Consider the following 24,400-nt stretch of genomic DNA (forward strand, 5'->3'; position numbering starts at 1 on the left):
TCGACTAACTGCATATATTTGCTGGAGAAATTGAAGGTTGATAGCTGGACTGTTGACAGTTCCCTGCTCTTTTTTGATAATATGTTAGCTTTGGGTGCTGGGGAGGAAGACCGTCTGTCTGAGTACTTAACCTACATTCATGTTATACGTGTGTGAGTGTCTGCATGCTTTTATGTTTCCATGATGTTGTGTGCATGTTACTGTGAATGTGTGTAGTGTATCAGAGGGTACATTTACTGGCACAGCATCTGAAATATTCATCCGTTCCAGTCTACTCTCGGATTGCTTGTTCTCTTTTAAAACCGGACCGGTGGTGTTATCTACCAGTGCACCTGCTCACGCTCGCAGATAGATGCAGACAGACACTTGCAAAACATGCTGTCCCAAACTTCCAGGCAACTCATTTCCATTCTGTATGAAAATCAACCTGCTGGGGACTAAACCTTGCTTGAGTTATGCACTGTACATCATAGCACAGTGCACCATGTCTGCATTTATAATGTTAATAGTTCTGCCATGTAGCCATTATTTTAAAATTAATACCTATACCTGACAATAATCCACTCAAACAATAATTACTATAATGAATGTAATTTTACAGTAACGTGTTACAGTAACCCCCTAAGCTACAGAGGGACCCAAGGAAACTCATTTAGCTTTTTATAACAATGCACTTATGAGACTATGAAGCATTATTGCATGCATACACATGTGAGAGAAAACCCAGATTACTAACAGAGCTCTCGCTAACCTGATCTTCTCGGTCACACTGGAAGTTGATAAAGAAATGCTACTGAATAAAAGCAGAATTATGACATTTAGAGATGAATGATTATCAGCAGTATCCTGAATCTACTGTATAAGATCAAACTAACCGTTTGGTTTGTGGGCTCCTGGGATAAAACAGTGTCTACATGTGACATATTACTAAATGTTTTACAGTTGTGTAAACATATATAAAAAGCAAAACAATCCTTAATGTGCTAATATTATTTTATAAAGACTCATCTTAGTTAATCTGGATCATCTTCAGGTCTCTCCACACATGTTCTGTGGGGTTTAAGCCTGAGCTCGGTTGATTCACTCAGTCAGGAACCCCATGATACTAGCTGAAAGATGAATATCAATCCAGTCTCATCTTGTGCTCACTCTGGAGAAAAATTGAGAAATCTTCATGCATTCAGCTGCTTTCATCTATCCTGATTTCTGGGAAACACGTTCATAGTGAGATGTTAAATACAGTGAAACACAGCTTTGAATACTGCTGAAAGAGTTTTTATTCATTTGACAGACTCTAGGTGGACTGCCATATTTGTATTCACAGTAACTTTTTCCAGCCATTCTTCCATTTCATCCTCATCATTTGAGTGGTGATGCAGTGGTTGTCCTTCCGACAGGTTCTCCCATCCCTTCTGAATCTCTTTTAATTTCACCACTTGATCACATCTTTGACCATGGCCATATACGTGTAGTAAGAGTGGCCAAGAGTGTTGTCTGAGGCCACTGTGCTCCTGGGAACACTTGGAGCTTTGGAAATGCAAGTTCTAGTTCATCTAAACTGTAGTGAATTAGACCTCTTTGAAACACTTTTGCAATTTCATAGTTTGGAATTTCTTTTCTTAACTGTAAAATTTCCTATTTTTTGCCAGTCAGTGAGTGTGCTATGTAAAGATAACACGTGCAAACTGAGAATTCAAACTAATCAAATGGGTACTGTCAATATTTGACAATGTTCCTGTCAAATATTGCACAACTCGGCAAGTCTTTATATAACAAAGTGATATTGTTGTGTAAGTGGGTGAAATGAGTCAGTGATGCTGACCAGCGGAGAAGCTTGGGACTAACAGTGCTTCTGTAAGGCCACGTCCGTTTGCCTTTACGCACGTACACGATCGACAAATACGCACACACACACGCACATGTGTTTGAAAAGATTAAGGAAGCAAAAGAAGGAAGGAAATGGAAAAAGAAAACACTCTACCTTCCTACCAGTCTTTCTATCAGTGATCCAGAGAAAGTGTGTGTCGCCTGTTCTCTTCCTTACTCTGATAATGAGGAACTGTTCAGTGTCAACAAGAGCTCCTCAAAACTCAACTCAACTCAGTGTGTGTGTGTGTGTGTGTGTGTGTGTGTGTGGAGCACCATTAGCACAGAAAGGGAGAAAGGATCCCGAATACTCTGCACCCAATGAAAAGACAGGGTATGAATGTTAAATAGGGCAATCTGTTAATCTGATTTGACCTGTGTTTGCTCATGATGATCCACTATAAGAATCAATGACCAGCTGGAGAAAAACTGTATCATCTTCACCATGTTTTCACCAGCAGAGAGCAGTGTGGCGTTGGGAGCTTGTGAACTGACTGAACGACTGAGCGTGTGATGTGTCATCACTTTCTGGAGCTCCAGCCAAAAAGCTCCATTTGTTTAATCTGATACGTGATTCATCATCTGTCTTGTTCTCGCTGCTGTTATGTGGTGTTCAGAGCAAGTAATTAAGTGTCTTTAGCCTTATTTATTTATTTATTTTTTAAATGTGTGTGTCACTGAACTAAATACCACTCTTTCACTGCTTTTCGTGTTTTTCTCTCAAACTGTTTACCGCCGTACGATTCTACTCAGTTACAAGATATTTACCATAGCGTTCAATAGAGATGTCTCCCCTTGTGTGCCACTGAATGTGTGCTGGAGGAAAAGGAGAGCCAGAGAGAGATTTTGTTTGTGTTCACCCAGGCTGAGTGTGCGTACGTGTGTTGTCAGAGTTTAGAGAGCTTTGGCTTCCCAGCTGTGTAAACTGGTGCTGGCTGCATGGTGACTGGATCAGCACACTCAGAAGGAGGCAGACAGAGATAGAGAGAGAGAGAGAGAGAAAAAGCATTATTAAACATCCAGGAGAGAACTAAGTTATAAAGGTAGAGCACGTGTGATAGAGCTCATGTGTTTGTGTATGAATAAATAAATACAAAACAAAGTAAACAGTTTTGTTTCTCGCCTCTATCGCTTTTCTGGCTGCTTTAGAAATGAATATTCCCAGTAAATCCTACCTAACCGAGCCGAAAGTGGAGTGATGTGATGTGATTTAGGAAAAAGAAAAAACCCAGCACTCAATAACACAGAGAGGAAATGGAGGGAGCCGGGGGGGGGGGGGGGCTATCACACTCTCCTTCATTCCCAGCAGTCACCCAGGCACTCGAAGTCGCTGAGAGTCACGGTCCAAATAAAATGTTTTTCCCTCCTCGCCAGACACTTGAGTGATTTATCGGGTCTGATTAGAGAGGCATTTTAATGTTTGGTGTGTTTTTTTTTTTTTTTTTTTTTTTTTTTAATCCATGAGCTCCGAACATGAGTCAGTGCTAAATATAAACACACTTTAGGTGGAGTCTCGTCACATTTTTGAGCGTTAGGCATTCAGAGGAATTTAGTCACACTGAGTCAGAGTAAAAGGTCTGAGTAATGGCAGCGACATCGCTGAAACGCTCAGAGGAAGGAAACTTAATGTCAAACATTAGTAGAAAGTAGCTAAGTACATCACCACAAGTATTTAACTAGTATTTAACCTGATTATTTCTATCTCGTCCACTTACTTTTCTTCTCTGGCAAGTTATGAATTACTAAATGAAGGAATTAACAAAATGATTATTCCCCTCTCCCTGAACACACTTTGACTATGGTTTTACACTATCTGAGGCTCAAATGATCCACACATTATCAATTTATTGTTTATTTATTTATTCTTCTTTCTTACCTGTTTTGTAACTACCCAAAATGTACTTTTGATGTTTATTTTACTTCAATTCCTCCTGAATTTATATCTAGAGCATGTGTTTAAGAATGAGTGTGTGTGTGTGTGTGTGTGTGTGTGTGTGTGTGTGTGTGTGTGTGTGTGTGTGTGTGTGAGCACTGCTTGGTTCTTCATAATCCTCTTCCCAGCAACAGGCTCTGTTTTACACATGACTGGTTCTCGTTTCTGCCCTGAACTTGACTTGCAGACACGCACACACACGCTCGCACACTCTGTGTGATTGTTAGCACACGTACATTGCCCGACACTGTCACAGGTGTCACCGAGCTGTGATGCATAACACTGAGCTAGATCAGTAACTTCACGGAGTCATTTGCCCATCCTAACAAGCAGTTAAGTTTAATGTGAAAAGAGATTTAGTGTGTCGTGTTTTTCAAAGGTAGGGCTGCATCAGTGTATGTCCAGTAAAAGCTTTGAACAGAAAGAAGGAAGGAAAGGCTTAAAATACTTCAGGGGCATTTTATTACAAAATTCAACAACAATGTCCAGTGACTTTAAGCTAATCAAGAGAAGAATAAGATTTTAAAAAGTGCAGTTTGGGATTCAACAGGAAGTTAAACGTCCCTCTGTTATGGAAAACTGTTCAACATCTTCCACAACATCCTCCTCTCTATCTCAGCTTTCCTGTCCCGCGGTGAGACTCCTCTTAGTCAGTGGGCATTTTTCTTTTGTGAAAGGGGGTCGGGCCACCTAGTTATAACCCCTCCCACTGTGGGCCAGATGAATGTAGGGGGTGTGGGAGTGAAGGAGGGAGAAAGAAAAAGAGAGACAGAGACAATAGACTTTAATCACTCATGTGGTTGAGAGCTGTTGGCAGCCTGAGTTCCACATGTGCTGTAAAGGGTAAAAAAAAAAAAAAACAGAAGAGGGAGAAAGGAGAGAAACAGGAAGGGAAAAGACTGAAGCAGACAGTTTGAGAAGAGAGTTATTATATGTTAGTCAAACCTCTGGGCTGGAGACAAGACAAGTTAACAACAAGAACTGAAGAGACAGAAAAGGAGGTGAACAAGGCATCTGATCTGAAGGAGTCCAAGTTGAGCAGATTCTACTGAAGAGACCTCCATCCACCATCAAAACTAGAGAATGTCCTGCCACCGTCGTGGCTGCTGATCCAGGCAGTCAGCATGATCTCCCACTATCCTCTGGCCACTCTCTTGCCCTGGCCTCCGGGTCCACACCACCACTGTCCCGACCTGGACTGCACCTTGCTGCTGGAGGGGGAAGGAGGTGTTGCTCTGCAGCGGTACCAGCCTCGTTCCCCAGAGAGCAGCCCACGACACTGGGTCAGTACATTACACTGCAGTAATATGGCAAAATAGTTGTGCCTGTTTGTCAAAGTCTGTTTATATTTCTGGGAAGCACAGGTACTTCCCGTCTTGTTAAACTATCTTGCAAATGCTGACCTTCAAACGCGTGGCCTTCCTGAGCCTTTGGGTTGTTTGGAAAGTTATTGCAGCGTTGTTTGCAGTCAAAGGTTTCAATAGGACGCGTGGGAAATGGAAGTGAAATGTGAAGTGTTTGGAACAATACAAGAAGTCAAATCAAGACTGTAAGAAACAATTTGCTGCGGAAAAACGCTTGGAATTTTAAACATTTGGAAATAAAATAAGCGTTTGGCAGTGTTTGTGGATTCTCCAAGGTCTGTTTTTTGGATGGGGAGGGTGAGAAAGTAGACATGATAGAAAAACAGACGTGTAGCAAAAAGAGGGTTTATGTGGGTGAATGAGAGAAATGAAAATGTTTGAACTGTACATACAGTTCACGGCTGGCTGGTCTGGTAAGTGAGGATCATTTTGAAACCTAATGAAAACACAACTTATCAATTTGCTGAACCCTGACATTTCTCCAGTGACTGTCCTAATTTTCAGTTCCTCTGTTTGACCTCTACTCCGTGAAATTTTATGCAATATGTTGACAACTCATAGTGCCATAATGCAAACTGGACAGTAACCTCCGGTGGCACAGGCGGGAAGACAGCTGACCTCTTGTGTAAGGCCGTTATTCACGTTCACATTCACAGTAACTACTGCGTGTACGTGTGTTTGTGTGTGTCTTGCTGACCAGTCAGAGAGTTCACAGCAAGTGGAGCCTGACACCATGAATTGAACTGACATCACACTTCATGTCAGGGTGTTGTTGTTTATTTATCTCCCTTTCGTTCGAGTCTTCATATTTATAACTGTGTGATTACCAGAAAACAACCGCAGCCACGGCTTATTCCAGCTCAGTGGTGGTTAATTGTTTGCACGTGCACACTTGAGGCCAAAGCAACAACAAAAAGGGAACAATCCCCACCAGGAATACAAAGATCAATTTAGTCCCTTAATACCCTGTGATAATTACTTCAAAAACAAGCCATCTCTTTTAATGAGTGATGAATTTTGTGGTAATAGTTCATCTATTTAAATTTCCATCAGGTGACTGTCACACTGTGGTGCTTGTATATGTGTTTTGACCATTCAGAGATAATCATCCCTGCCGCCTATCTGACACTTCGGCTTACGTGTCCTGCCATCTCACAGCACTGTTTCCGCTAATTGTTTTGGGGGATAAGAAGACTGGAGGTTAGTTTGCAGACACTCTCCCTCTCTCGAACAACGTGGATCCGCTCTACATACCAGAAGCTCATCCTGAAGCGGACTGATTTTATTGTGCTGAGTCGTGCTCTCACAGCTTGGATAGAGGGAAATAAGGGTTATTATACTGTATAGAGGTGTAAAGCTAACCATAAAGTTATGTAAGTACAGAACGGGCCACCCTTGGCACAATAAAGTAAAGGAGAAATTTGTTTGTTATGTGTAAACTTATTGGGCTTTGGCCTCTTTCAGCAGCTGAGTTCGTAATAAACGCAACTAAAGGATTCATACAAACAGAACCACTCTAAAACGACTGCAGGACACTCTCCACTGGCTCAAAGGACAAAGCCTTTGCTTTTTACTGCACCCAGGTGTTATTCACTCCCCTGTCAGTTCACATTTTGTCTACTTACAGGTGGTTATGAAACTGTGCCAGTCATAAAAGCAGTGATTTAACTTATTACCTCTCTGTAATCACCCTGCGGCGTCAGGTCCACAGGTCAGATCAGGGAGGACTGCTGATGTGTTATCAGCAGTCCACTGAAGACAATGCAAAACTCCTACATGAACACATGACTGTTCACAGAAGATCAACAGGAAAATGGCAAAATATAGATTAAAGACAGTGCTTACTGTGCATAATCAGCTTGAATATTCAACATAAACAGACGCGTCACCAAAAGGAAGACGAGTTGAAATGACCAGTTGGAACCCAGTTGCTCACTAGCGATAATCTCTGCGGCTGCACACGTCATATCTGGTGGTCAGGGTACATTTTACTGCACTCACTGCATTTTGAAGTCTGCAGTGTTCTTCTATTCACTTCCCTGCCTGTCAGTAGCAGGGTAATGTAATTAGGCTTCAGCTCAGTCAATACAAAACTCCAGTAGAGGGCACATGAACCACTCCCTCGCACCCAGTGGCTCACAATAACCAGAAGAGCGGTTCAATAACCTCTGCAGGTCATTCCATGCAGAAGTGACTTTATACAATCACAATGGAGGAGGAGGGGTAGGGCTCCCAGAGAATTTTGATGACGGCTTGTTTCCATTGAAAAAAAGTCATAAAGCTGAGTTTGCAGTCCTTCTTCCTCTTTCTCGTCTTTTTCGACACGTTTCAGGCTGATGCTCGGTGACGTTTCAGTGTTTCTTTCCCTACTGTTTTGTTTCCTTGCTTGTCATGTGTTTTGAGAACTTGACAACGATTTCAACAGTGTATGATTCATTCACTTGGGCTCATTCATTCTATAGCTTTTGAACTGTTGTTAGGTGATTTTAACGTTACTTAAAATTGCATGACTTTCAGTAATACTCCTTAACTTTCATATCTTACACATCTCACACCAATCTTTGCCTGAAACTGCACAATTAACAAACAACCAGACTTCTCTTTTCTCAAAAATCACAGCTTCCATCATCCTTTTACGCATTGACAACGAAGCTTTGTGTTTACAGAAGGGCGGGGGTTGACCTCTAGAGTGTCAAGTTGTCTAGTGGCCTGCAGCACTGCAGAGGTTCATATTGTGATCTTAGGTCCAATTAGGTCACTTAATGGTACTAGTGTGAAAAGTCAATAGTGTGGGTATTGTCTGTGTGACTCGAGGCTCCATCCCAGGGCAACGACGCCACAGGAGCAACTCACTCAACTGGGGCAGAAACTTATCACACCATATGGAGAAGGGTGTGTGCTTGGTGGTAGATTGTGTGGGTATATGCATGTGTGTGTGTGTGTTTGTGGGTTGATAGGAGGCAGAAGGCAATATGTGCAGCAGCTGTGTGTGTGACTAGGTTTAAACACACACACACACACACACACACACACACACACACACACACACACACACACACACTAAATTCTCTGGTCCGTTTTCCGCTCACATTGAACAGAAAAGCCAGGACGCATGACTAGGATAAAGCTGGCATTGCAATGCGTGTATTAGAATGAATGTGTGTGTGTGTGTGTGTGTGTGTGTGTGGGGGGGGGGGGGGCGCTGTGTGTGTGTGTGTGTGAGAAAGAGAGAGAGAGAGGGAGCATGTATGTGAGTGTACATGGCATTACTGTGTAAAGCTGTGGGCTGCTTGTATCAGCAAATTGCTAACTGCAATAACTCAAAAGGTCACAAAACAACAAGCAGAGAACTACAGTAACTTCAGAACATGAACTACTTTATTTTCGTTCATACTACAACTTTGCACAGTATTCAATAGGTCCATATTATTCTGGCAGAGTTAACATCTTGCAGATTTTTTTGGGCGCTAGGGCAATAACAGTGCTTTTAACGTTTGCCTCGGACATCTTGCCTCTTTTTATTCAGCAGTTCTGATGTGTTTGTTGAGTACATCACTTGTACAGTTTCATTTCCTACAACACACATGCTTCACACTTGAGTTTCACAGAACTGCAGACGGCAGCAGAACATCACTCAGACTTAAAATAAGCACATGAATTCGGACAAAACACACACACACACACACACACACACACACACACACACAGTGCAATCAGAACAAACTGTTTCATGGAGTATAACCTCGAGTAGCTTGATGGATGGAATACGTGTGTCTTTACACTCTTTCCTTTTACACGCTTGACTTTGCAGCCTGTTGTTTAGGTTTTCTTGTGCAGAATTAGAGTTAGTGTTCTCATTGATGCGGTGTGTTGTTTTTGTTGTGTGTGTGACAACCTTAGAGTAGCATGTATCTGCTAGGCAACAGATGGTCCATCTCTCATGAGTAGGAGTGTGTGTGTGTGTGTGTGTGTGTGCGGGGGGGGGCAGACAGACAACCGAGCCAGTCCAGACCGACTCATTCAGGGCTTAGAAAGGCTTAGATGTAGAAGGGGTCAGAGTTGGGGTCCCTTTTAAGGGGGTTTGTGTGTGTGCGTGCTGAGACTTGTCTAATTTATTGTTAACTCTTCTGAATGTTACAAGACACCTGAAAGTTCCTCAACTACCAGCAAAGCATCTGAGTCATCATAGTTCCAGAGTGGATTAGCTTCGCTTTAGTGAAAAAAATCCCAACTAATCCTTTATGGGGCCTGTTAGAATTAAAAAGAAAACGTGTGTGTGTGTGTGTGTTCATACAGACTCCGGGATGATTCGGTAAATTTGATGTTGAAGAAACACCTGAACTGAACAACACATTTCCTTGCGCCCTGCATGGTTTTGGTTTCATTGTGAAGTGTGGAGGAGGGGGTCTCCGTGTGCTGCTTTAGACTTTACTGGAAACTAATGATGTCACCCAGCCACACAGAGAGAAAGGGAGTGAGAGGGAGAGCTCAGCAACAGCCAGGACAATAGATCTGAGGAGCAGAGACATGACATAACGCAAGAGGGAGAGAGGGGACGACAGAGCTTTAGTGTGGCTCTTTGAACAAAGCTGACCAAAGAGGAGGCAGAGGCACGGAGAAAAAGGAAAACGCAGCTGTGCGTGTTATGAGAAATGTTCCTTATCCCCCTGGATCCGCAGGCACTCGTCTGCTGATCTGTTGCCTCATTAAAAAAACTATAAAATAAACATGCATACTTACTAAGTGCATTGCCGCTGCATCATTGCACTTAAACAACCTATCTAAGCTACTTTGACTGTCTCACGCATTGGATTTATTGAGTTATAGCTGAGCATCATGACCCTGCACCGTAAATTCAACCCTGCTGGGTGTTGTCGCTCTGGCCTGGTTTGACTAAAACCTCTGCTGACTCTGGATAAACACAGCGGTTTGTGTACTCTGCCCTCTACTGGGCAGTATGCTTTGAAAACACAAATCCACCAACCACACACAAACATCCAGTGAAAGAAGAGTGTGATAAGTAAATTTAACCCCGTGAACAAGGAAACATATGATCTAAAGCATTAGAAAAATAATGTACATGGAAGAACATTGAAGGAGTGCACTAAACATTTGGTTCAGCTTTGATAGCAGCTGCTTCATTTTTAATTTTGAACAATGACTTTCCACTGGAGAGGCTGACTCCAGCCACTGCTCTCATTGGATAAAACGATGAGTGTTCCTTCCTCTGTTTACGTGTTTCCAGCAGCGTGGAAAAGCAGTATGTCTCTTTCCGGTCTGAAATACGAAATCACTCTCTTTCTGGAAGCCAGCACAAGGCGGTCCGGTTGCATCATGTTTGTCTCTCAGCCAGTATGGATCCTCTCAGTTCCTGACTGTACCGTGAACTCTCCCCCGTCTGTCTCTGTCTCTCCTTCTCACACTCACAGCTGAGATAATGTCCTTTCAACTTAATCTCTGCAGTATCCTAAGCTTTTGCTGATGACCTTCTTATCTTAGATGTAAACACTGAGACTTTACACATCCAACCCAAGATCCTCCCATTTATTGTCTCCTCTCTATCTGTGATTTGATCCCTAGTCTTATCTAGCTTATGTTAGGAATTCCCTTTTTCCTCTCCTCTCCTGATTTTATGTCTAAGGTCCCGGCCAGAGAAGCTCCACAGCTAGTCAGGTATGAGGACAACAGGCTGGAGTCAGGAGGCTGGAGGCAGGAAGTGGGAGATTTCCTGGAATGTGCATTTTCCCCACACTGGCGCAATAACAGTGTGAGCAGCGCTCCTCCTGTGTTTGTCCCCTTTCTGTCTGTACTATAGCTCCCCCGTTCTGACTTTGTGCAGTTCAGTAATGGCAGCAATCAGTCATATAAAAATGCTTTGTCCTCATTAAGGGTTTTCCTAAGTGTAATTACGTCATTAGTCTAGGAGAAAGTAAATCTTGGAACAGATCTTAGCCTGTATACACACACAGAACTATTAGATTTCAGAGCGAAATATTGTTCTTTTAGTTGACTACATTAAGGTGTTACATAAAAAACAAAAGTGTTATTAAGTTTTAAGTTATTAAAAGTGCTGTATTGTTAGACTAAAGACTTTGTCTTGACAAGAAATGCAGCTTAACTTGCATCCTGCTTGCATTAATATTGATGTGATTTTTGGAAAAGGAATTTTTACTTGTGCAGGAACTACAAGAGAAACATAGGGGCAAAAATGATACTGTTGTCGTATTAAGTTAAGCTGCGAGCTGCTGACAGCTTCAAATTTAGCATTCAGAAGTGCTGAGTGATGCACTGCTGTAACTCTCTGCAATTGAATAAATTAAATTCTTAAACTGATGAATTGTTCCTTTAGCTTGGAAGAGCTGCAAAGTCTTGACTTGGATTTGGACCAAAATGCCTAAAACAACTTTGACATTTATCGGCCTGTTGCTCCTCTGTGGAAACCACAGAACAGGCCCTTAACAAAGATAACGCACAGCTAACCAGACTTTAACTGACCTGAACCCATGAGTAAGAGTATACATTTCACATTTTGAGCTCAGGTTGAAGGTTGTGAGCACTGTCCGCTCGTCCATCTCACAGAGCAGCTGTCATGTTTGTCAGACGTCTTGTCTGCACTAAGATATAACATTACTACCACTGTGAGACCAACACTCTAATCCCCCTGGGGCGGGGCTGGAGGTTGTGTGGGGTTGCAACCTTCCCACTGCCCCTGTGGGCTTCCCAAAGCTCCGGGGACCCGAGTGGACACTGGGGCAGCTCAGCCTGGGAACTGGAGCTTGGCCAGATATACTGAGAAACATGAGGGAGACGCACATTGGTCTTCCCTGGCCTTTAATGTCATCCAAGCAAAACCGAGCTCAAGTAAAGATGTCACAAGTGGGCACCTTCTGTGTGTGTGTGTGTGTGTGTGTGTGTGTGTGTGTGTGTGTGTGTGTCTATGTGTGCACACTGCTAGACAGAATGGTGTGTAACAGTCAGTGACGCTGACAGTGACATTGAGGTTATGTGTTGGTGTGATGGGAGTCAGAATAGCGGGTCAGCACATCATGCACATGCACATACAAACAAAAAGGGGTTCTAGCCAGTTCTTCCACTCAGCCAGATCTCAGGATCAGAAGGATTTTACTGTCTCATCCTGTTCTTATGACTCTAGATCAGTAGTTTGGCATTTGATCACTGGACTGACTAGAATTGTAAATGTATGAACCGCAGCTTGCTCACACTTGATATATATTTACGATACAACTTTGTACAAAAAGACCCTTCAGAAAGTCTGTGCTTGATTCATATTTTCCTTGTTATACACACAAGTGGGCTGTTTGAGTACGTGTGCAAGCTCATTCACGGACGAACAGTGTGGCCCATTCTCACACACTCTCCCTATTCTCCTCTCCTCTCACTGACAATGCACAGTAGTGGTGACGGCATCTACGGCCTTCCTTGTATTGTCCCACGCAGAGGTTGCCAGACTACAGCTGCTTCACACACAAGATGGCTATGGGAGCCACAGCACATCACTTCATCCGCTAATATGAAATATTGTTAATGCACATTAGAGAAATCTATCTGTTAACTATCATTAGTGCAAACAGGTGAATGAACAGAGAGAAGAAGTAAAATTTCCCCGAAAATGAGTTTCTTTATGATAAAATCTCCTTTCTATATTAAGAAAGCACATTGTCTGAGGATTCAAGAAGGGATTTTGCACTTCAAAGACTAACTTACTGATTTATAAGACTGCTGCAGCCTTTTACTGGTTTGAGCTCAATTTTAAGAAAAAGAAAACAGAAAACAGCCAGTGATCCCACAAATATGTTAAAAGTTGATCACGTTCATGTTCTTTTGTAAAAAAGAATCAACCACATGCAAAACAAGTCAAGATAAATACATTACCAGTCCAGTCATGTGCTGTATGAATTTCAAAGGAACTGATTTATTAGAGTGCGGAACAGAAATCACAACTGTGCGTCAGAGCGCGCACATCGTTGTCAGTGTGATGACAGTCGTCCTACAAAGAGGAGGAGGAGTTTCTACGGGGCTGCGAGTGCAAAGAGGAGGAGTTTGGTCATTCAGTAGAAGAGGGGTGAGCACACTGACAGCCAGGAGCAGGAGGATTTGGAGTTTGGAAAGGAGCGGACCAGAGTTCGTGTGGTGGAGCAGGAGATCATTATAGCGAGCATCTGGGATTAGATTTGTTTTTTTTTTTAAAGGAGCATATCTTCTTCTTCACTTGGTGGATTATTCCCGAGCTCTGATGGTGTCCCCGGATCATGAAAGAAACGCTCACCATGAAGTTCGCCTGGAAAACTAAAATGGTAAAAACCAGAACAACAACAACAACAACAACAGAAAGCCTCATGGTTTTCCATCCCGTGTGCGCTTTTGTAGAGTCTGTGGTTTTGAAGAGGAGGGAGAGGGAGGGAGGTACGGGGGGGGGGAGAGAGGGGGTGTTTGCAGGCTTGGGAAAGTGGCGGATAAAGGGGGGAAAGCAAAAGAGGAGGGGAGTGGTGGGGGAACAGTTGTATATTGTGTTTGAATTGTTTTTCCAGACTTTAATTCCAGTTTAACCTACATTGATCGTGCGTAAAGACGCATGTAAAGTTTGGAAATATGAGCGAAAGGAGGGAGGAGGTGGGGGCGAAAATAAATACACACACACACAGAAAGAAAATCTGCTGTCGACAATTCCGGTGCATGAACTCGATCCTCTAGCTTTCCCCTCCCTGATGATGGATATGAAAACTTTTGTCTGGAGGGCCCGCGGTGAAACAGAGGGGGAACAATTGGCGTGGCCCCGGGGCCATCGCTGTTTCTCCACGGGCAGCTGCGTCCAGGCGAGAAAAGCACAAAAGCCAACAGATCAGCGCCCAAGATTGAACACAACTGTTGTTGTTGGTGTCTTGGGAGCATTGTTTCACACACAGCTGATGGGCAGAAACGCTATTTGAGCCGAGGTAGTTTATTATTTGACACCCTGATTGTCTTAGTGTCCTCGCAGTGCACTTTGGAGCATCTCCTGAAGAAGGACTGCTGAGAGTAAACAACTCATCTCCTGTTTACACCTCACCCAGCGTCACTTGATGCTCTGCCCTCTGCAAACTCATGCCCATCTAATGTGTAATGTTTCTGACAGGCCTTCATAGTAGTAGAGTAGATTTGCTCTCCAAGCTCACGATAAACCATGAACTTGATGCACAAAGGCAGCAGAGTTTCTATAAAAAAAAAAAAAAGAAAAAGGAAAAACCCTGCCCTGCAAAACATCTCCAGCTCTATAGCTGACAAAAAGCAGGCTGTGTGCGCAGACTGTGAACTCAGCAGCCCGGACAGGCCAGCACACAGACCTCCCGCTATTGTTTTGGGAGTGTGTGGACTGCATGACTCATGCACTAGTGTATTTATCTGTCTCTGCAGCAGCCAGGCAGCAGCAGCTAAAGAGAGAGAGGGAGAGAGGGAGGGAGACATGTTGCTGACCAAGACAAGATGCTCAGCAGGGGTGTATGGGAAGGCCACATGTAGACACGTTTCATCCAAATGCTGCATCACAGTTGTGCTTACTGATTTAATCTGTCAGAGGCAGTTATAATAATCCTTTATCTCCTCCTCTTTCCTTCTCTCTTTGGTGGCTTTCTTTTCTTTTCTGCATCACATGCTTCTGTTCAAACCCAAACCCAGCCATGGCTGCATGCCACAAGGCGTCCAAGGATTGTTCATTGAGCCTGTTAACGGCGACTTTGACCCCTTGACCTCTTTTCTGGCATCCCTTCTGTTTAGGGAATAACATGGACTTTGGCAATGAGCTGTGTAAATGAAAGTGGGGACAAGTGAGAGTGATCTTGGCTGTTACTGCCTGTCTCTGTGTGTGTGTGTGTGTGTGTGTGTGTGTGTGTTTGTGATGTTTGGCCAGTCCCTCTCCTTCTGTTTCTGCCTGTTCTGCCTGTTGATGTCTCAGCAGATCTCAGCCTCTGTTTGCGCTCTCACAGTGCATAGGACTGCTCTGCTCTACAGCTGTGTGACCACGCTCTCTAGTACATCTGGGAGACAAACAGACAAAACATGTCCACACAATATAACAACAAGTTATGCAAATATAACCACGTCCTTATCCATTCTGGCTCTTATCTCCACCTTTCCTGGGCTCCAGGAAAGCAGTCCAGCTCTGACTTCAGCTCCACAGAGACAGGGACAGGAGGGAAGAGCTAGAACAAAGTAGGGAGTCAAGACATGGAGGAAGGGAGGCAGGGAGGGCTGCAGGGGTGGGGGTTGGTCATTCTTGCTTTTGTATTTTTCCTTATCCTTCCTTCTGCTAAACTTCTGTTTAGCTCAACTATTCAACCAGGTTTTTAACTCTCCTTGCAGAGTTCTGTGCAGGACTGGGGGGAGGAAGTCGAGGAAGGAGCCGTCTACAATGTGACATTGAAGAGGGTTCAGATTCAGCAGGCGGCCAACAAGGGAGCGAGATGGTTGGGGGTGAGTAGACCTATTGGACATCTCTCAAATGTGACAGACGCCAAAACTTTTACGGGGAAGGAGACGACACAAACTCCAAACGCAGATCAATGAGAATTTAAACTGATACATTTTTCAATTTCTTAAGCTGACGAGAAGGTCAAGCTAAAGAAAATGCAGGCGCCATGTTTTTAACTTAAGTGGAGTAGTCTCTATTTATGGTGTGTGGACGGTTTATGCTGGGTACAGACTCTTGAGCGTGTTAACATTTTAGCTGTAAATGTCCCAGTTTAGACAACACCTTTTAGCTGCCTGCTGAAAAATCAGCTTCACCAGACCTGTGCTGTTCAGCTAAAGCATGTGATTTCCTGACTTTTCCCAGCAGCCAACAAAACAGTTTGTTCCCTTGGACAGCAGTGTTTCATGAAACGCTGGAATGACCAAAAAAAAAAAAAAATCATGGTATTAAAGGCTTTTCCTTGAGTTGCACATTTTTTCAGTGGATGTGAGGCATTGCCGTTTCCTCCACTGTGCTGTTTATATCAGCATAATAAGATGTTGTAGGGTATATTATTATACTGCACAGAAGGGCCAATTATGTGCATTATCTTAGCTTCTCTCGTGAGTTTTCTCACAACACGAATACAAGGGCTCAAGCAAGCATAATTACTAGTAAGATATATGGGCTTTTCTTTTTGTTTACTTGAAAAATCAGGATCCTGTGTTGGCAGTTTGTTTGTGCCTGTGACACAGGGGGTGGTGTTTGGCACATAAAAGAAGAAATAGATAACAGCTCTGAGGCTTTAAGGCCGTATTGATGTATTGATGACAGCATATGCCGCCAACTGTATTAGAGCTAATTAAAACAGTGTGGGTATTTTATACAGCAGCACTGAGTAGAAAGCAGTATATTTACTGTAAATAGTCAACTGTCAGTGAATAACACCAGTTACCATCAGTGGGTAGATTGTAGGCCCACACTCAAATTGTTAGTGTTGTAGTTAGTGGATTTTTTTTTTTGTGAAGTCAGTTTTGTTTATTATTTTGTAAAATCCAAGCGTGTGTGTGTGTGTGTGTGTGTGTGTACAATCCATACTTCTTGTGTGTCCTGGCCTGTTATCAGAGGGGAGTGGTGGGAGAACTTGGCCCTGCTGTTGTCCTCCTCTGTGTGTGGAGGGACGGTGGAGGAGGGGCCAGCTGTGATTAAAAGCAGATTGGAGTGTTTCCTGTTGTAGCGTGCTAACTTCACCAAGGTCTCTCTCTCTCCATGTCTGTGCCACCTCTTCTTTTAGCTTCTCCCTGCCTATTTGGTAACCGCTCGTTCCCTCGCTGTAGACACAATAGTCGGACACATCTGGAGAAATCAGAATTCAATATAGGTCACAATTGTCCTTAGTGTTTCCTCCCTCCTTTGTCTGTTTTTTTTGTACCTCTTTTGAACTGTCTCACCTCTTGTATTTAACTGTTCATCAATGAATGTATCAGTTTATTATTATTCTCTACAGAAGGTTTTAAACAAGACAACCTGGCAAATCACAAGATATCATATGAATTCATAAAGCAAACAAACAATTTGGAAGCATCAGCCAAATCACTCAACATTACTGTATTGCTCAGTTCAGTTCTGGTTTTTAATGCTTAAAAATAACTGTGTTTAGGCGGAGGGGGATCGTCTGCCTCCCGGCCACACAGTGAGCCAGCTGGAGACGTGCAAAATCCGAAGTATTCGTGCTGGAACCCTGGAGCGTCTGGTGGAAACATTATTGACGGCGTTTGGAGACAACGACCTCACATACACCTCAATATTCCTGTCGACCTACAGAGCCTTCACGAGCACAAAGGCTGTATTGCAGCTACTACTAGACAGGTAGGCGGGGGGGAGAGCTAAAGCTAAAATAATGTATCGACAGGAGGGTGTAGTGATTTGTTTTTATAAAATAAGTTTTCTTTGTTCTCTGCTGCAGATATGGAAATGTGGATGAAAGTGAACAAGACACCAGATGTCGAAGTTCTGAAACCAAAGGAGCCATCAGAAAGTGAGACTTATTTTGAAATCTGTCATCTGTATCTCTAGGTAACATCTCACAGTTACTTACTGCATCTGTCTTTCTGTCAGTGCCAGCTCTCACAACAATGTGATTTCCACAGTGCACTAGGCTCGATACTGCGTGCCTGGCTGGACCAGTGTCCTGAAGACTTCCAGGAGCCTCCAGACTACCCCTGTCTCCACAGGCTGATGGAATACCTGCGCAGAGCCCTGCCTGGGTCAGAGGTTCTCAGACGGGCCCAGGGTCTCCTTGAGCAACTGCAGAGTCAGGCCAGCATGGATGACACTGATGGTAACTAACAAATCTATAAACTTTCTCTATGTATATTTTTAATGTTCTGCCAAGTAGGATTTTTTTATCTTGGTGATCACATTTTAAATGGGCTGCCTGCTTTCAGTTGGTTTTCTTGGCAATGGTTCTTTCTGCCTGGGAGAAGAGGAGGAAGTGGAGGTTGAGGTCCAGGAGAACTTCCTGTTGTTCGACGCAGACCTGGTGGCTGAGCAGCTGACCTACATGGATGCGGTAAGTGGAGGGAAATGAAATAGAACCGGGGGAGGGGATTGGCAGAGTGCGACGCGTGGGAAGGAAAATGTTCTGCAGGTTACGCCCCTGCAGTGTGTTTTTTTTTTTTTTTTTTCAGTGTCATTATTCTAACTTCAGCCTGTTCTCTTGCTCCAGCTGTTGTTTAAAAAGGTTGTACCCCACCACTGCCTGGGCTCTATCTGGTCTCAGAGGGATAAGAAGAACAACAAGCACAGCGCCCCCACCATCCGCGCCACCATTACTCAGTTCAACGCTGTGGCAGCGTGCGTGGTCAGCACGGTGCTGAAACACAGACAGATCAGACCCCACGTCAGGGCGCGGGTCATCCAGCGATGGATAGACATCGCTCAGGTGGGCAGGCACACAAAAACATGCCCACTTAACAATTTAGATGATACAATCTTCAAAAGTAGGTCTGACTTGTGTAAATATTTTTCTAACAGGAGTGTCGGATACGCAAAAATTTCTCATCTCTGCGAGCTATTGTGTCTGCGCTGCAGTCCAATCCCCTGTACAGGCTGAAAAGGGCATGGGCCTGTGTGCACAAGTAAGCCTCCAATCTCTCAACTATGCAGATAATCCGAGTGCTTAAAAGAACCAGCCGTTTGACAGAATTCAGCAGAATTTCAAACAATGTTTGTTTTGCACGTGTATTTAGCTGCTGGCTGAAGGCCCTAACTTAACGTGAACCTGTGTTTGATGCAGAGACAGCATGCAGACGTTTGAGGAGCTGTCTGACATTTTCTCAGACCACAATAACTACCTGACCAGCAGAGAGCTACTCATGAGGGTGAGTTGAGTGAAGGATGAGAATGAGGAAAATGAGGTTCAGCGTCCTGTAGACAGACACGCTCTCAGACCTGACACTTGATCTGGAAACAATTTTTTGTTCCCTGGTAAGAATCTCAAGGACCAATGCTATTTTATTGTCCTTATAGGAAGGCACTTCAAAATTTGCCAGTCTGGAGAGCTGTGCCAAGGAGCACCAGAAACGCACCCACAAGAGACTACAGCTACAGAAGGAAATGGTGAGACGTTAACTAAGAAGTTTGGCAGCAGGTGCCAGATGAAAGAGCTTGAATAGAGCTTTATCATTTTAGGAAATACATGTGAAGTACTTGCATTAAGCCTTTGTTGCCATTTGTGAGAGATGCACTGTAGATAAATATCTGGTTTTAGTCAGTAGCATTTACTGAGGTTGTTAAAGTAATCAAGTAACTTTTCTTCTCCACAGGGAGCAATGCAAGGAACAATACCGTACTTGGGGACTTTCTTAACCGACCTGACCATGTTGGATACAGCACTACCCGACCTAGTAGAGGTAAGAAAAAAAACACCTGCTAAATGTGTTGTGTATGCACTTCGGTGTGTGTTTCAATATTTGAGTGCATGTGTCTGCGAGTGTACACAACTGCTGCAGATCTGAGAGTCTGTCTGTGTAACCGCTGCCAGAAACTGGGGCGTAAGTTTCCATGAGTGAGTGAGGAATTTGTGTCGGCTCATTTTTTTGGAGTGGTCCACCTAATGCTGTTTGTCCAAGCAGCCACTGGTATGTGATGTTCAGGATCTGACAGCGTGCTCTTTGTGTCCTCTGCAGGGGGGTCTGATCAACTTCGAGAAGAGACGCAGGGTGAGTCGGCCTCCTCTGACAATCATTATACCATGACAGTCGTCACATGATGAGCGGCTGACACATGTTTGAAGTTTAACTAATTCGACATTGGTGATTTTTCGTCTGGTCCCTGCAGGAGTTTGAGGTGATAGCCCAGATTAAGCTGCTCCAGTCGGCCTGTAACAGCTACTGTCTGACTCCAGATCCGGCTTTCCTCCGCTGGTTTAAGGGGCAGCCTCAGCTCAGTGAGGAGGAAAGGTACCACTGCTTTACTGAGATTTACTGATTGAACTGTTATCCATTACATAACCAGCAAATGAGTCATGGTCTGTTGGATCAATTGTTCACACAATAGAAGCTTCTTTCTTTTTTCTCTCCCTCCTTCCCCCCGCTCTTCTTATGTCTGTCTACTCTATTGTACTTGTTTTTCTTCTCTTGCCCTCTCTGACTCTCTCTTTCATTCCCCTTTACTCAGAATTCATGACTCCTACAACCACTAAGCACATGATTTGGTAATGTTTTATGGTGTTTAAGGTTTGTTATTAATGTGCTTTCTTGCAGCTACACTCTGTCCTGTGAAGTTGAAGGTCTTGGTGACAGCAGCCCAACTTCACCCAAACCTCGAAAAAGCATGGTGAAGAGACTCAGCCTGTGAGTACATCCACAGAGACAGATGTTAGCAGGAGGAGGGTCTAGTCTCAAATGTGTGGTTGATATGAAGTCTAACAATGCTTTCCTTAGCGTGAGCACGTCATACCTAATGTTACTGTTTCTGCTAAGTAACATATGACTACAGAACTGTGCCCTATTTATTTTACTATCACTAATAAGTGACTTCCTTTACATCCCAGGCTGTTTCTTGGAACAGACAGCAGTGCAGCCAGTTCTCCAGTCAGAGAGACGCCACGATCGCCTCCTACTGGCAGCTCAGGGGAGAGCATGGACTCAGTCAGCGTGTCATCCAGTGACTCCAGCAGTCCAGACAGCGAGGGACTCACTACTCCGACTCACACATCGGATTCCCAGCACAACAAGGTGAGTTATTACTATAGCACAATAGGAAACCTTTTACTTACTTTATACTTAGGAATTTATTGGCGAGGCAACGGCTTTCCTACTGTTAGTGTTAATAATTTTCTTTCTCTAAAGCCTCCCCATGACTAATGAAGAAAATCGCACCCCTATCTAAATATCTAAAATAATAAAAGACACCCTGATTGATTGTGCTCCATTTAAACTTTAATATATTCACAGAATTTCAATTGTTGTGTAAGCACCACATTTTTATAAAAAAAAAAAAACTGGGATTGCAAAATAATGGAAAAACACTTTTCTGATCACATTTAATTTGTTTGACGTGTTTAATTATAACTGCACAATAAAATCTAGAGGGAGCTGTAGATCCAAAGATGTAATAAATCTAATAAATAGAACAAAATAATTATTAGACATTTGATGTTTATGTGCATAAACATTATCCAGTTAGGATTCCGTCTATCTTTATGTGACTTGTGTCGTATTTCCTCAGCTATCAGAGTCCTCCTCCTGTAATTCACTCCACTCCATGGACACCAGCTCATCGACAGCCAGCGTCTCTGTGACTTCCTCCTCTCCCTCCCTTCCTGGACCCCCTTGCACCCACAGGCGCTGCATATCCCTCACTCCCATGTCCCCCAGCTCCCCGAGTCAAACTCCTGTGTACAACACCCAGGCCCAGGACGCATGCATTATAAGAGTCAGTCTGGAGCACGGCAATGGGAATCTCTACAAGAGCATACTGGTGAATAATTATGTTTATTTACAGTTTTACATGTAAACATTCCTGTTACACTCTGTGTGCTTTAATTGTCTTTCTATTCTCTAAATAGTTGACCAATCAGGACAAGACTCCGGCTGTAATTTCAAGAGCCATGGCAAAACACAACCTGGAGGTGGAGCCGGAGGAGGGATACGAGCTTGTACAAGTCATCTCTGAGGAGAGAGGTAAAGTGTGGCTCTGCTTTGACTTTGAGACTCATTCGTGTTTGTTATTTTCTGTTTTACAAAGAATCTTCTGCCTTGAGTGACAAAACAGCAATCTAATAAAGTGGTGTCTGTCCTCTTCTTTGTGTCTTTCAGAACTGGTAATCCCAGACAATGCCAACGTCTTTTACGCAATGAACACCTCAGCTAACTTTGACTTTCTGCTGCGGATGAGAGGGTCAGTGGGTCGGCCAGTTCAGCTACGAAGCCGATGTAGCTCCACGCTTCCTCGTACCCAGCACCGGTCGAGCCTCTCGCTCAGACTCAGTAAGGTCACGCTGTGACCCTGGACTGTTGTGACCCAGCAGTTTGCTCTTACATCACTAACCCAGGACAGTACAGGGCATGAAGTGGATGGATACAGGAATTTGTGGAAGCTCTGGTAGATCACTGGATTCAGGAAGGAACAGATGGATACCAATGAGTTGTCAGACATTTGAAGAGCTCCACTTTGATTGTATTTTGCTCTTTCTGAACTGTGCCATGCCTTCACCCAGCCTTAATATGGAACATGGACGTGTAGCTTGACTGCTGTGCCAGTGGAACTTGACTTTTTACTAGTGATGCCTGTGAACCAGGGACCCCAAGTGGCCTCTCCTTACTACAACAGGTTTTTGCACATGTTAAGGAGCAGCCAAACTCCTGACCTCCAACAGTATTCTGATATTAAAATGAACTCCTTTTTATTTTGTGATGTCTGTGTAGCTGAATAATAACTTTTCTGGAAATAGAAGAGTGATTAATGCCGAACTAGAAGGAGGAGTGGACTGACTGTCCGGACCTGTTGCCTTTACTGATGAGTGGATGGACCTCTGACAGGATTCTGAATGATATTAATGAATTGATTGACAGGAGCTGTGAAGTTGTTTATCACTAATCGAATGCACAGTGACGTGCACAACGTGCACATGGTCTGTGTTCAGCCCCTCTCATGTTGTGAGCTGTGTGACGAATGCGGTGTTACATGCATTCTGATTGGTTCCAGTACTTGGTTTTAACAAGTCCTCAACAGATGTTGAAATGGCTTTACCTGCCCTATCTTTAGGGTGCAGAGATGCAATTTGTGCTGCTTTCTAATCCAGAGACACGGTCTTGGTGCTTTCTTGGAAAAAAAAAAGAAGATAAGAGGTGTGCAAAAACAGGAGAAGAAAGCAGAGAACTGTCTTTCTGAAATGGAAAGCTCCATGCAGAGCGTCTCAAACTGATGCATACTTGTACCTCTTTCCCTTCGTTATATGAACCACAGAGTTGCACTTGTCAGTTGGTAGGAGATGCCAGTGGGATGTGAATACAGCAGAAGGAGCAAGCCACTCTACCGGTGGTTTGCTCCCTCTTCAATAAGTTAATTACTATTTTTATTTTTATTATTTTTTTTATATGTTTTTGTAACATAATTCAGGCCAGAAAAAAGTCTGCCAGATTGAAAGAGAGAGAGGATCGTAAAAGTAAATGTTATTGAATTCAACGTGTCATAAAAAAAAAAAGCCAGTGCCAGATCTGGACTGAGCGACACTTCACTTCATTGTAAGCACAGAAGCCAAACACCTCTTCACACAGTAAACTCCCATCTGTTTGTCTTATGAGTGCACTCCTCATTTCCACCACCATAGTTTCACAGTAACGTCACAGACACTTATCGCCTCTCCTCACAAGAGCACCACGCTGCAGACAAACACTCGATGTTCTCCACCAAGTCCTACAATGTCATGCTGTTGCTGCTCTGATCACATGTTGGTGCAACCAGTTAATGATCCTTGGATGATTTTACACTCCCCCTGGGAGAACTGGTTGGACTGTGTTGGACTTAATGACCCAGTCGGACCAATCGTTTGCCTTCATGCAGCACTTCACTTCCAAACGTTCTCATTAACTCACCCTCAGTTTTTGTGTTCTTCACTGCCAAAGACTCGTCTTCTACCTGAATAAATAAATTATTATCATTAGCCTGACGCTTTGTCGCTTTGTGTGGTTTCAATTCCCTAGAATTTCACACGCTGTTCTTTGTGACACCTCAGCTGGAGTAGGGCGGCCTTGCTTCCATCTTTTTACCCTTGTGCCAGGATGAACAACCAGGATTAACATTGTCAGTAGAAGGACTTGAGGCTGTTTTGGACAAAGTCCAAGTTATTTTGCTGAGTGGAAGACATTTCTGCTGACTTCAATGCAGTCATGACCTTCCTTCCCTGGAATTGTGTTTGCCGTGCCAGTCACACTCTTTTCCAGGAATTCAAATACAAATGAGCATTTTTTTTTACATCCACATGATATTTTTAAAACAGAAGAGATACACAGGTTCATATAATGGATTTATTTAACCAGTTACTGCCTCTCATCCTTAGTCAACACAAAACAGGGGAAATATTATGTCCCACTGTGTTTTAGATATTTGTATATGTCTTAAACTACATACAGGCGAACAAGTAAAAGTAAAATACTAATGAATGAACAAATCAAGGAGAAAAACAGGTACATTAAACAGTTTATTGTGGAGACTAAAACCTGGTGCATCCAATCACACACTAGAAGAGTTTTACACATACTACTACTATAACTATAACTTTATATT

General features: G+C 43.4%; 1 protein-coding gene across 2 annotated transcripts; it reads left to right on the forward strand.

Annotated features, from left to right (window-relative positions):
- The first annotated feature begins 4,580 nt into the window (after positions 1–4,580).
- rgl1 (ral guanine nucleotide dissociation stimulator-like 1) lies at positions 4,581–23,777 on the forward strand. Of its 2 annotated transcripts, none has more exons than XM_026345884.1 (18): positions 4,581–5,082; positions 15,520–15,630; positions 17,268–17,476; positions 17,574–17,645; positions 17,758–17,948; positions 18,055–18,179; positions 18,336–18,551; positions 18,644–18,747; positions 18,906–18,990; positions 19,139–19,228; positions 19,435–19,521; positions 19,798–19,830; positions 19,949–20,070; positions 20,374–20,463; positions 20,664–20,847; positions 21,341–21,592; positions 21,681–21,795; positions 21,931–23,777. In XM_026345884.1, the coding sequence occupies exons 1-18, from the start codon at positions 4,924–4,926 to the stop codon at positions 22,116–22,118; spliced, it is 2,433 nt and encodes an 810-aa protein (XP_026201669.1). In that variant the 5' UTR covers positions 4,581–4,923; the 3' UTR covers positions 22,119–23,777. The 2 variants fall into 2 exon arrangements, with proteins under 2 accessions (XP_026201669.1, XP_026201670.1); XM_026345885.2 differs by lacking the exon at positions 4,581–5,082 and adding an exon at positions 13,242–13,478.
- Positions 23,778–24,400: the final 623 nt, after the last annotated feature.

The sequence above is a fragment of the Anabas testudineus genome, chromosome 4 (assembly GCF_900324465.2).
Source record: "Anabas testudineus chromosome 4, fAnaTes1.2, whole genome shotgun sequence".
Taxonomy (NCBI): domain Eukaryota; kingdom Metazoa; phylum Chordata; class Actinopteri; order Anabantiformes; family Anabantidae; genus Anabas; species Anabas testudineus.

Excerpts from the sequence above, each read along its gene's own strand:
- rgl1 (XM_026345884.1), top strand. The coding sequence starts at position 4,924 with ATGATCTCCCACTATCCTCTGGCCACTCTCTTGCCCTGGCCTCCGGGT. Across the intron at positions 18,748-18,905 it reads GCATGGGCCTGTGTGCACAA|AGACAGCATGCAGACGTTTG; the intron begins GTAAGCCTCCAA and ends TGTTTGATGCAG. Across the intron at positions 21,796-21,930 it reads AGTCATCTCTGAGGAGAGAG|AACTGGTAATCCCAGACAAT; the intron begins GTAAAGTGTGGC and ends TGTGTCTTTCAG.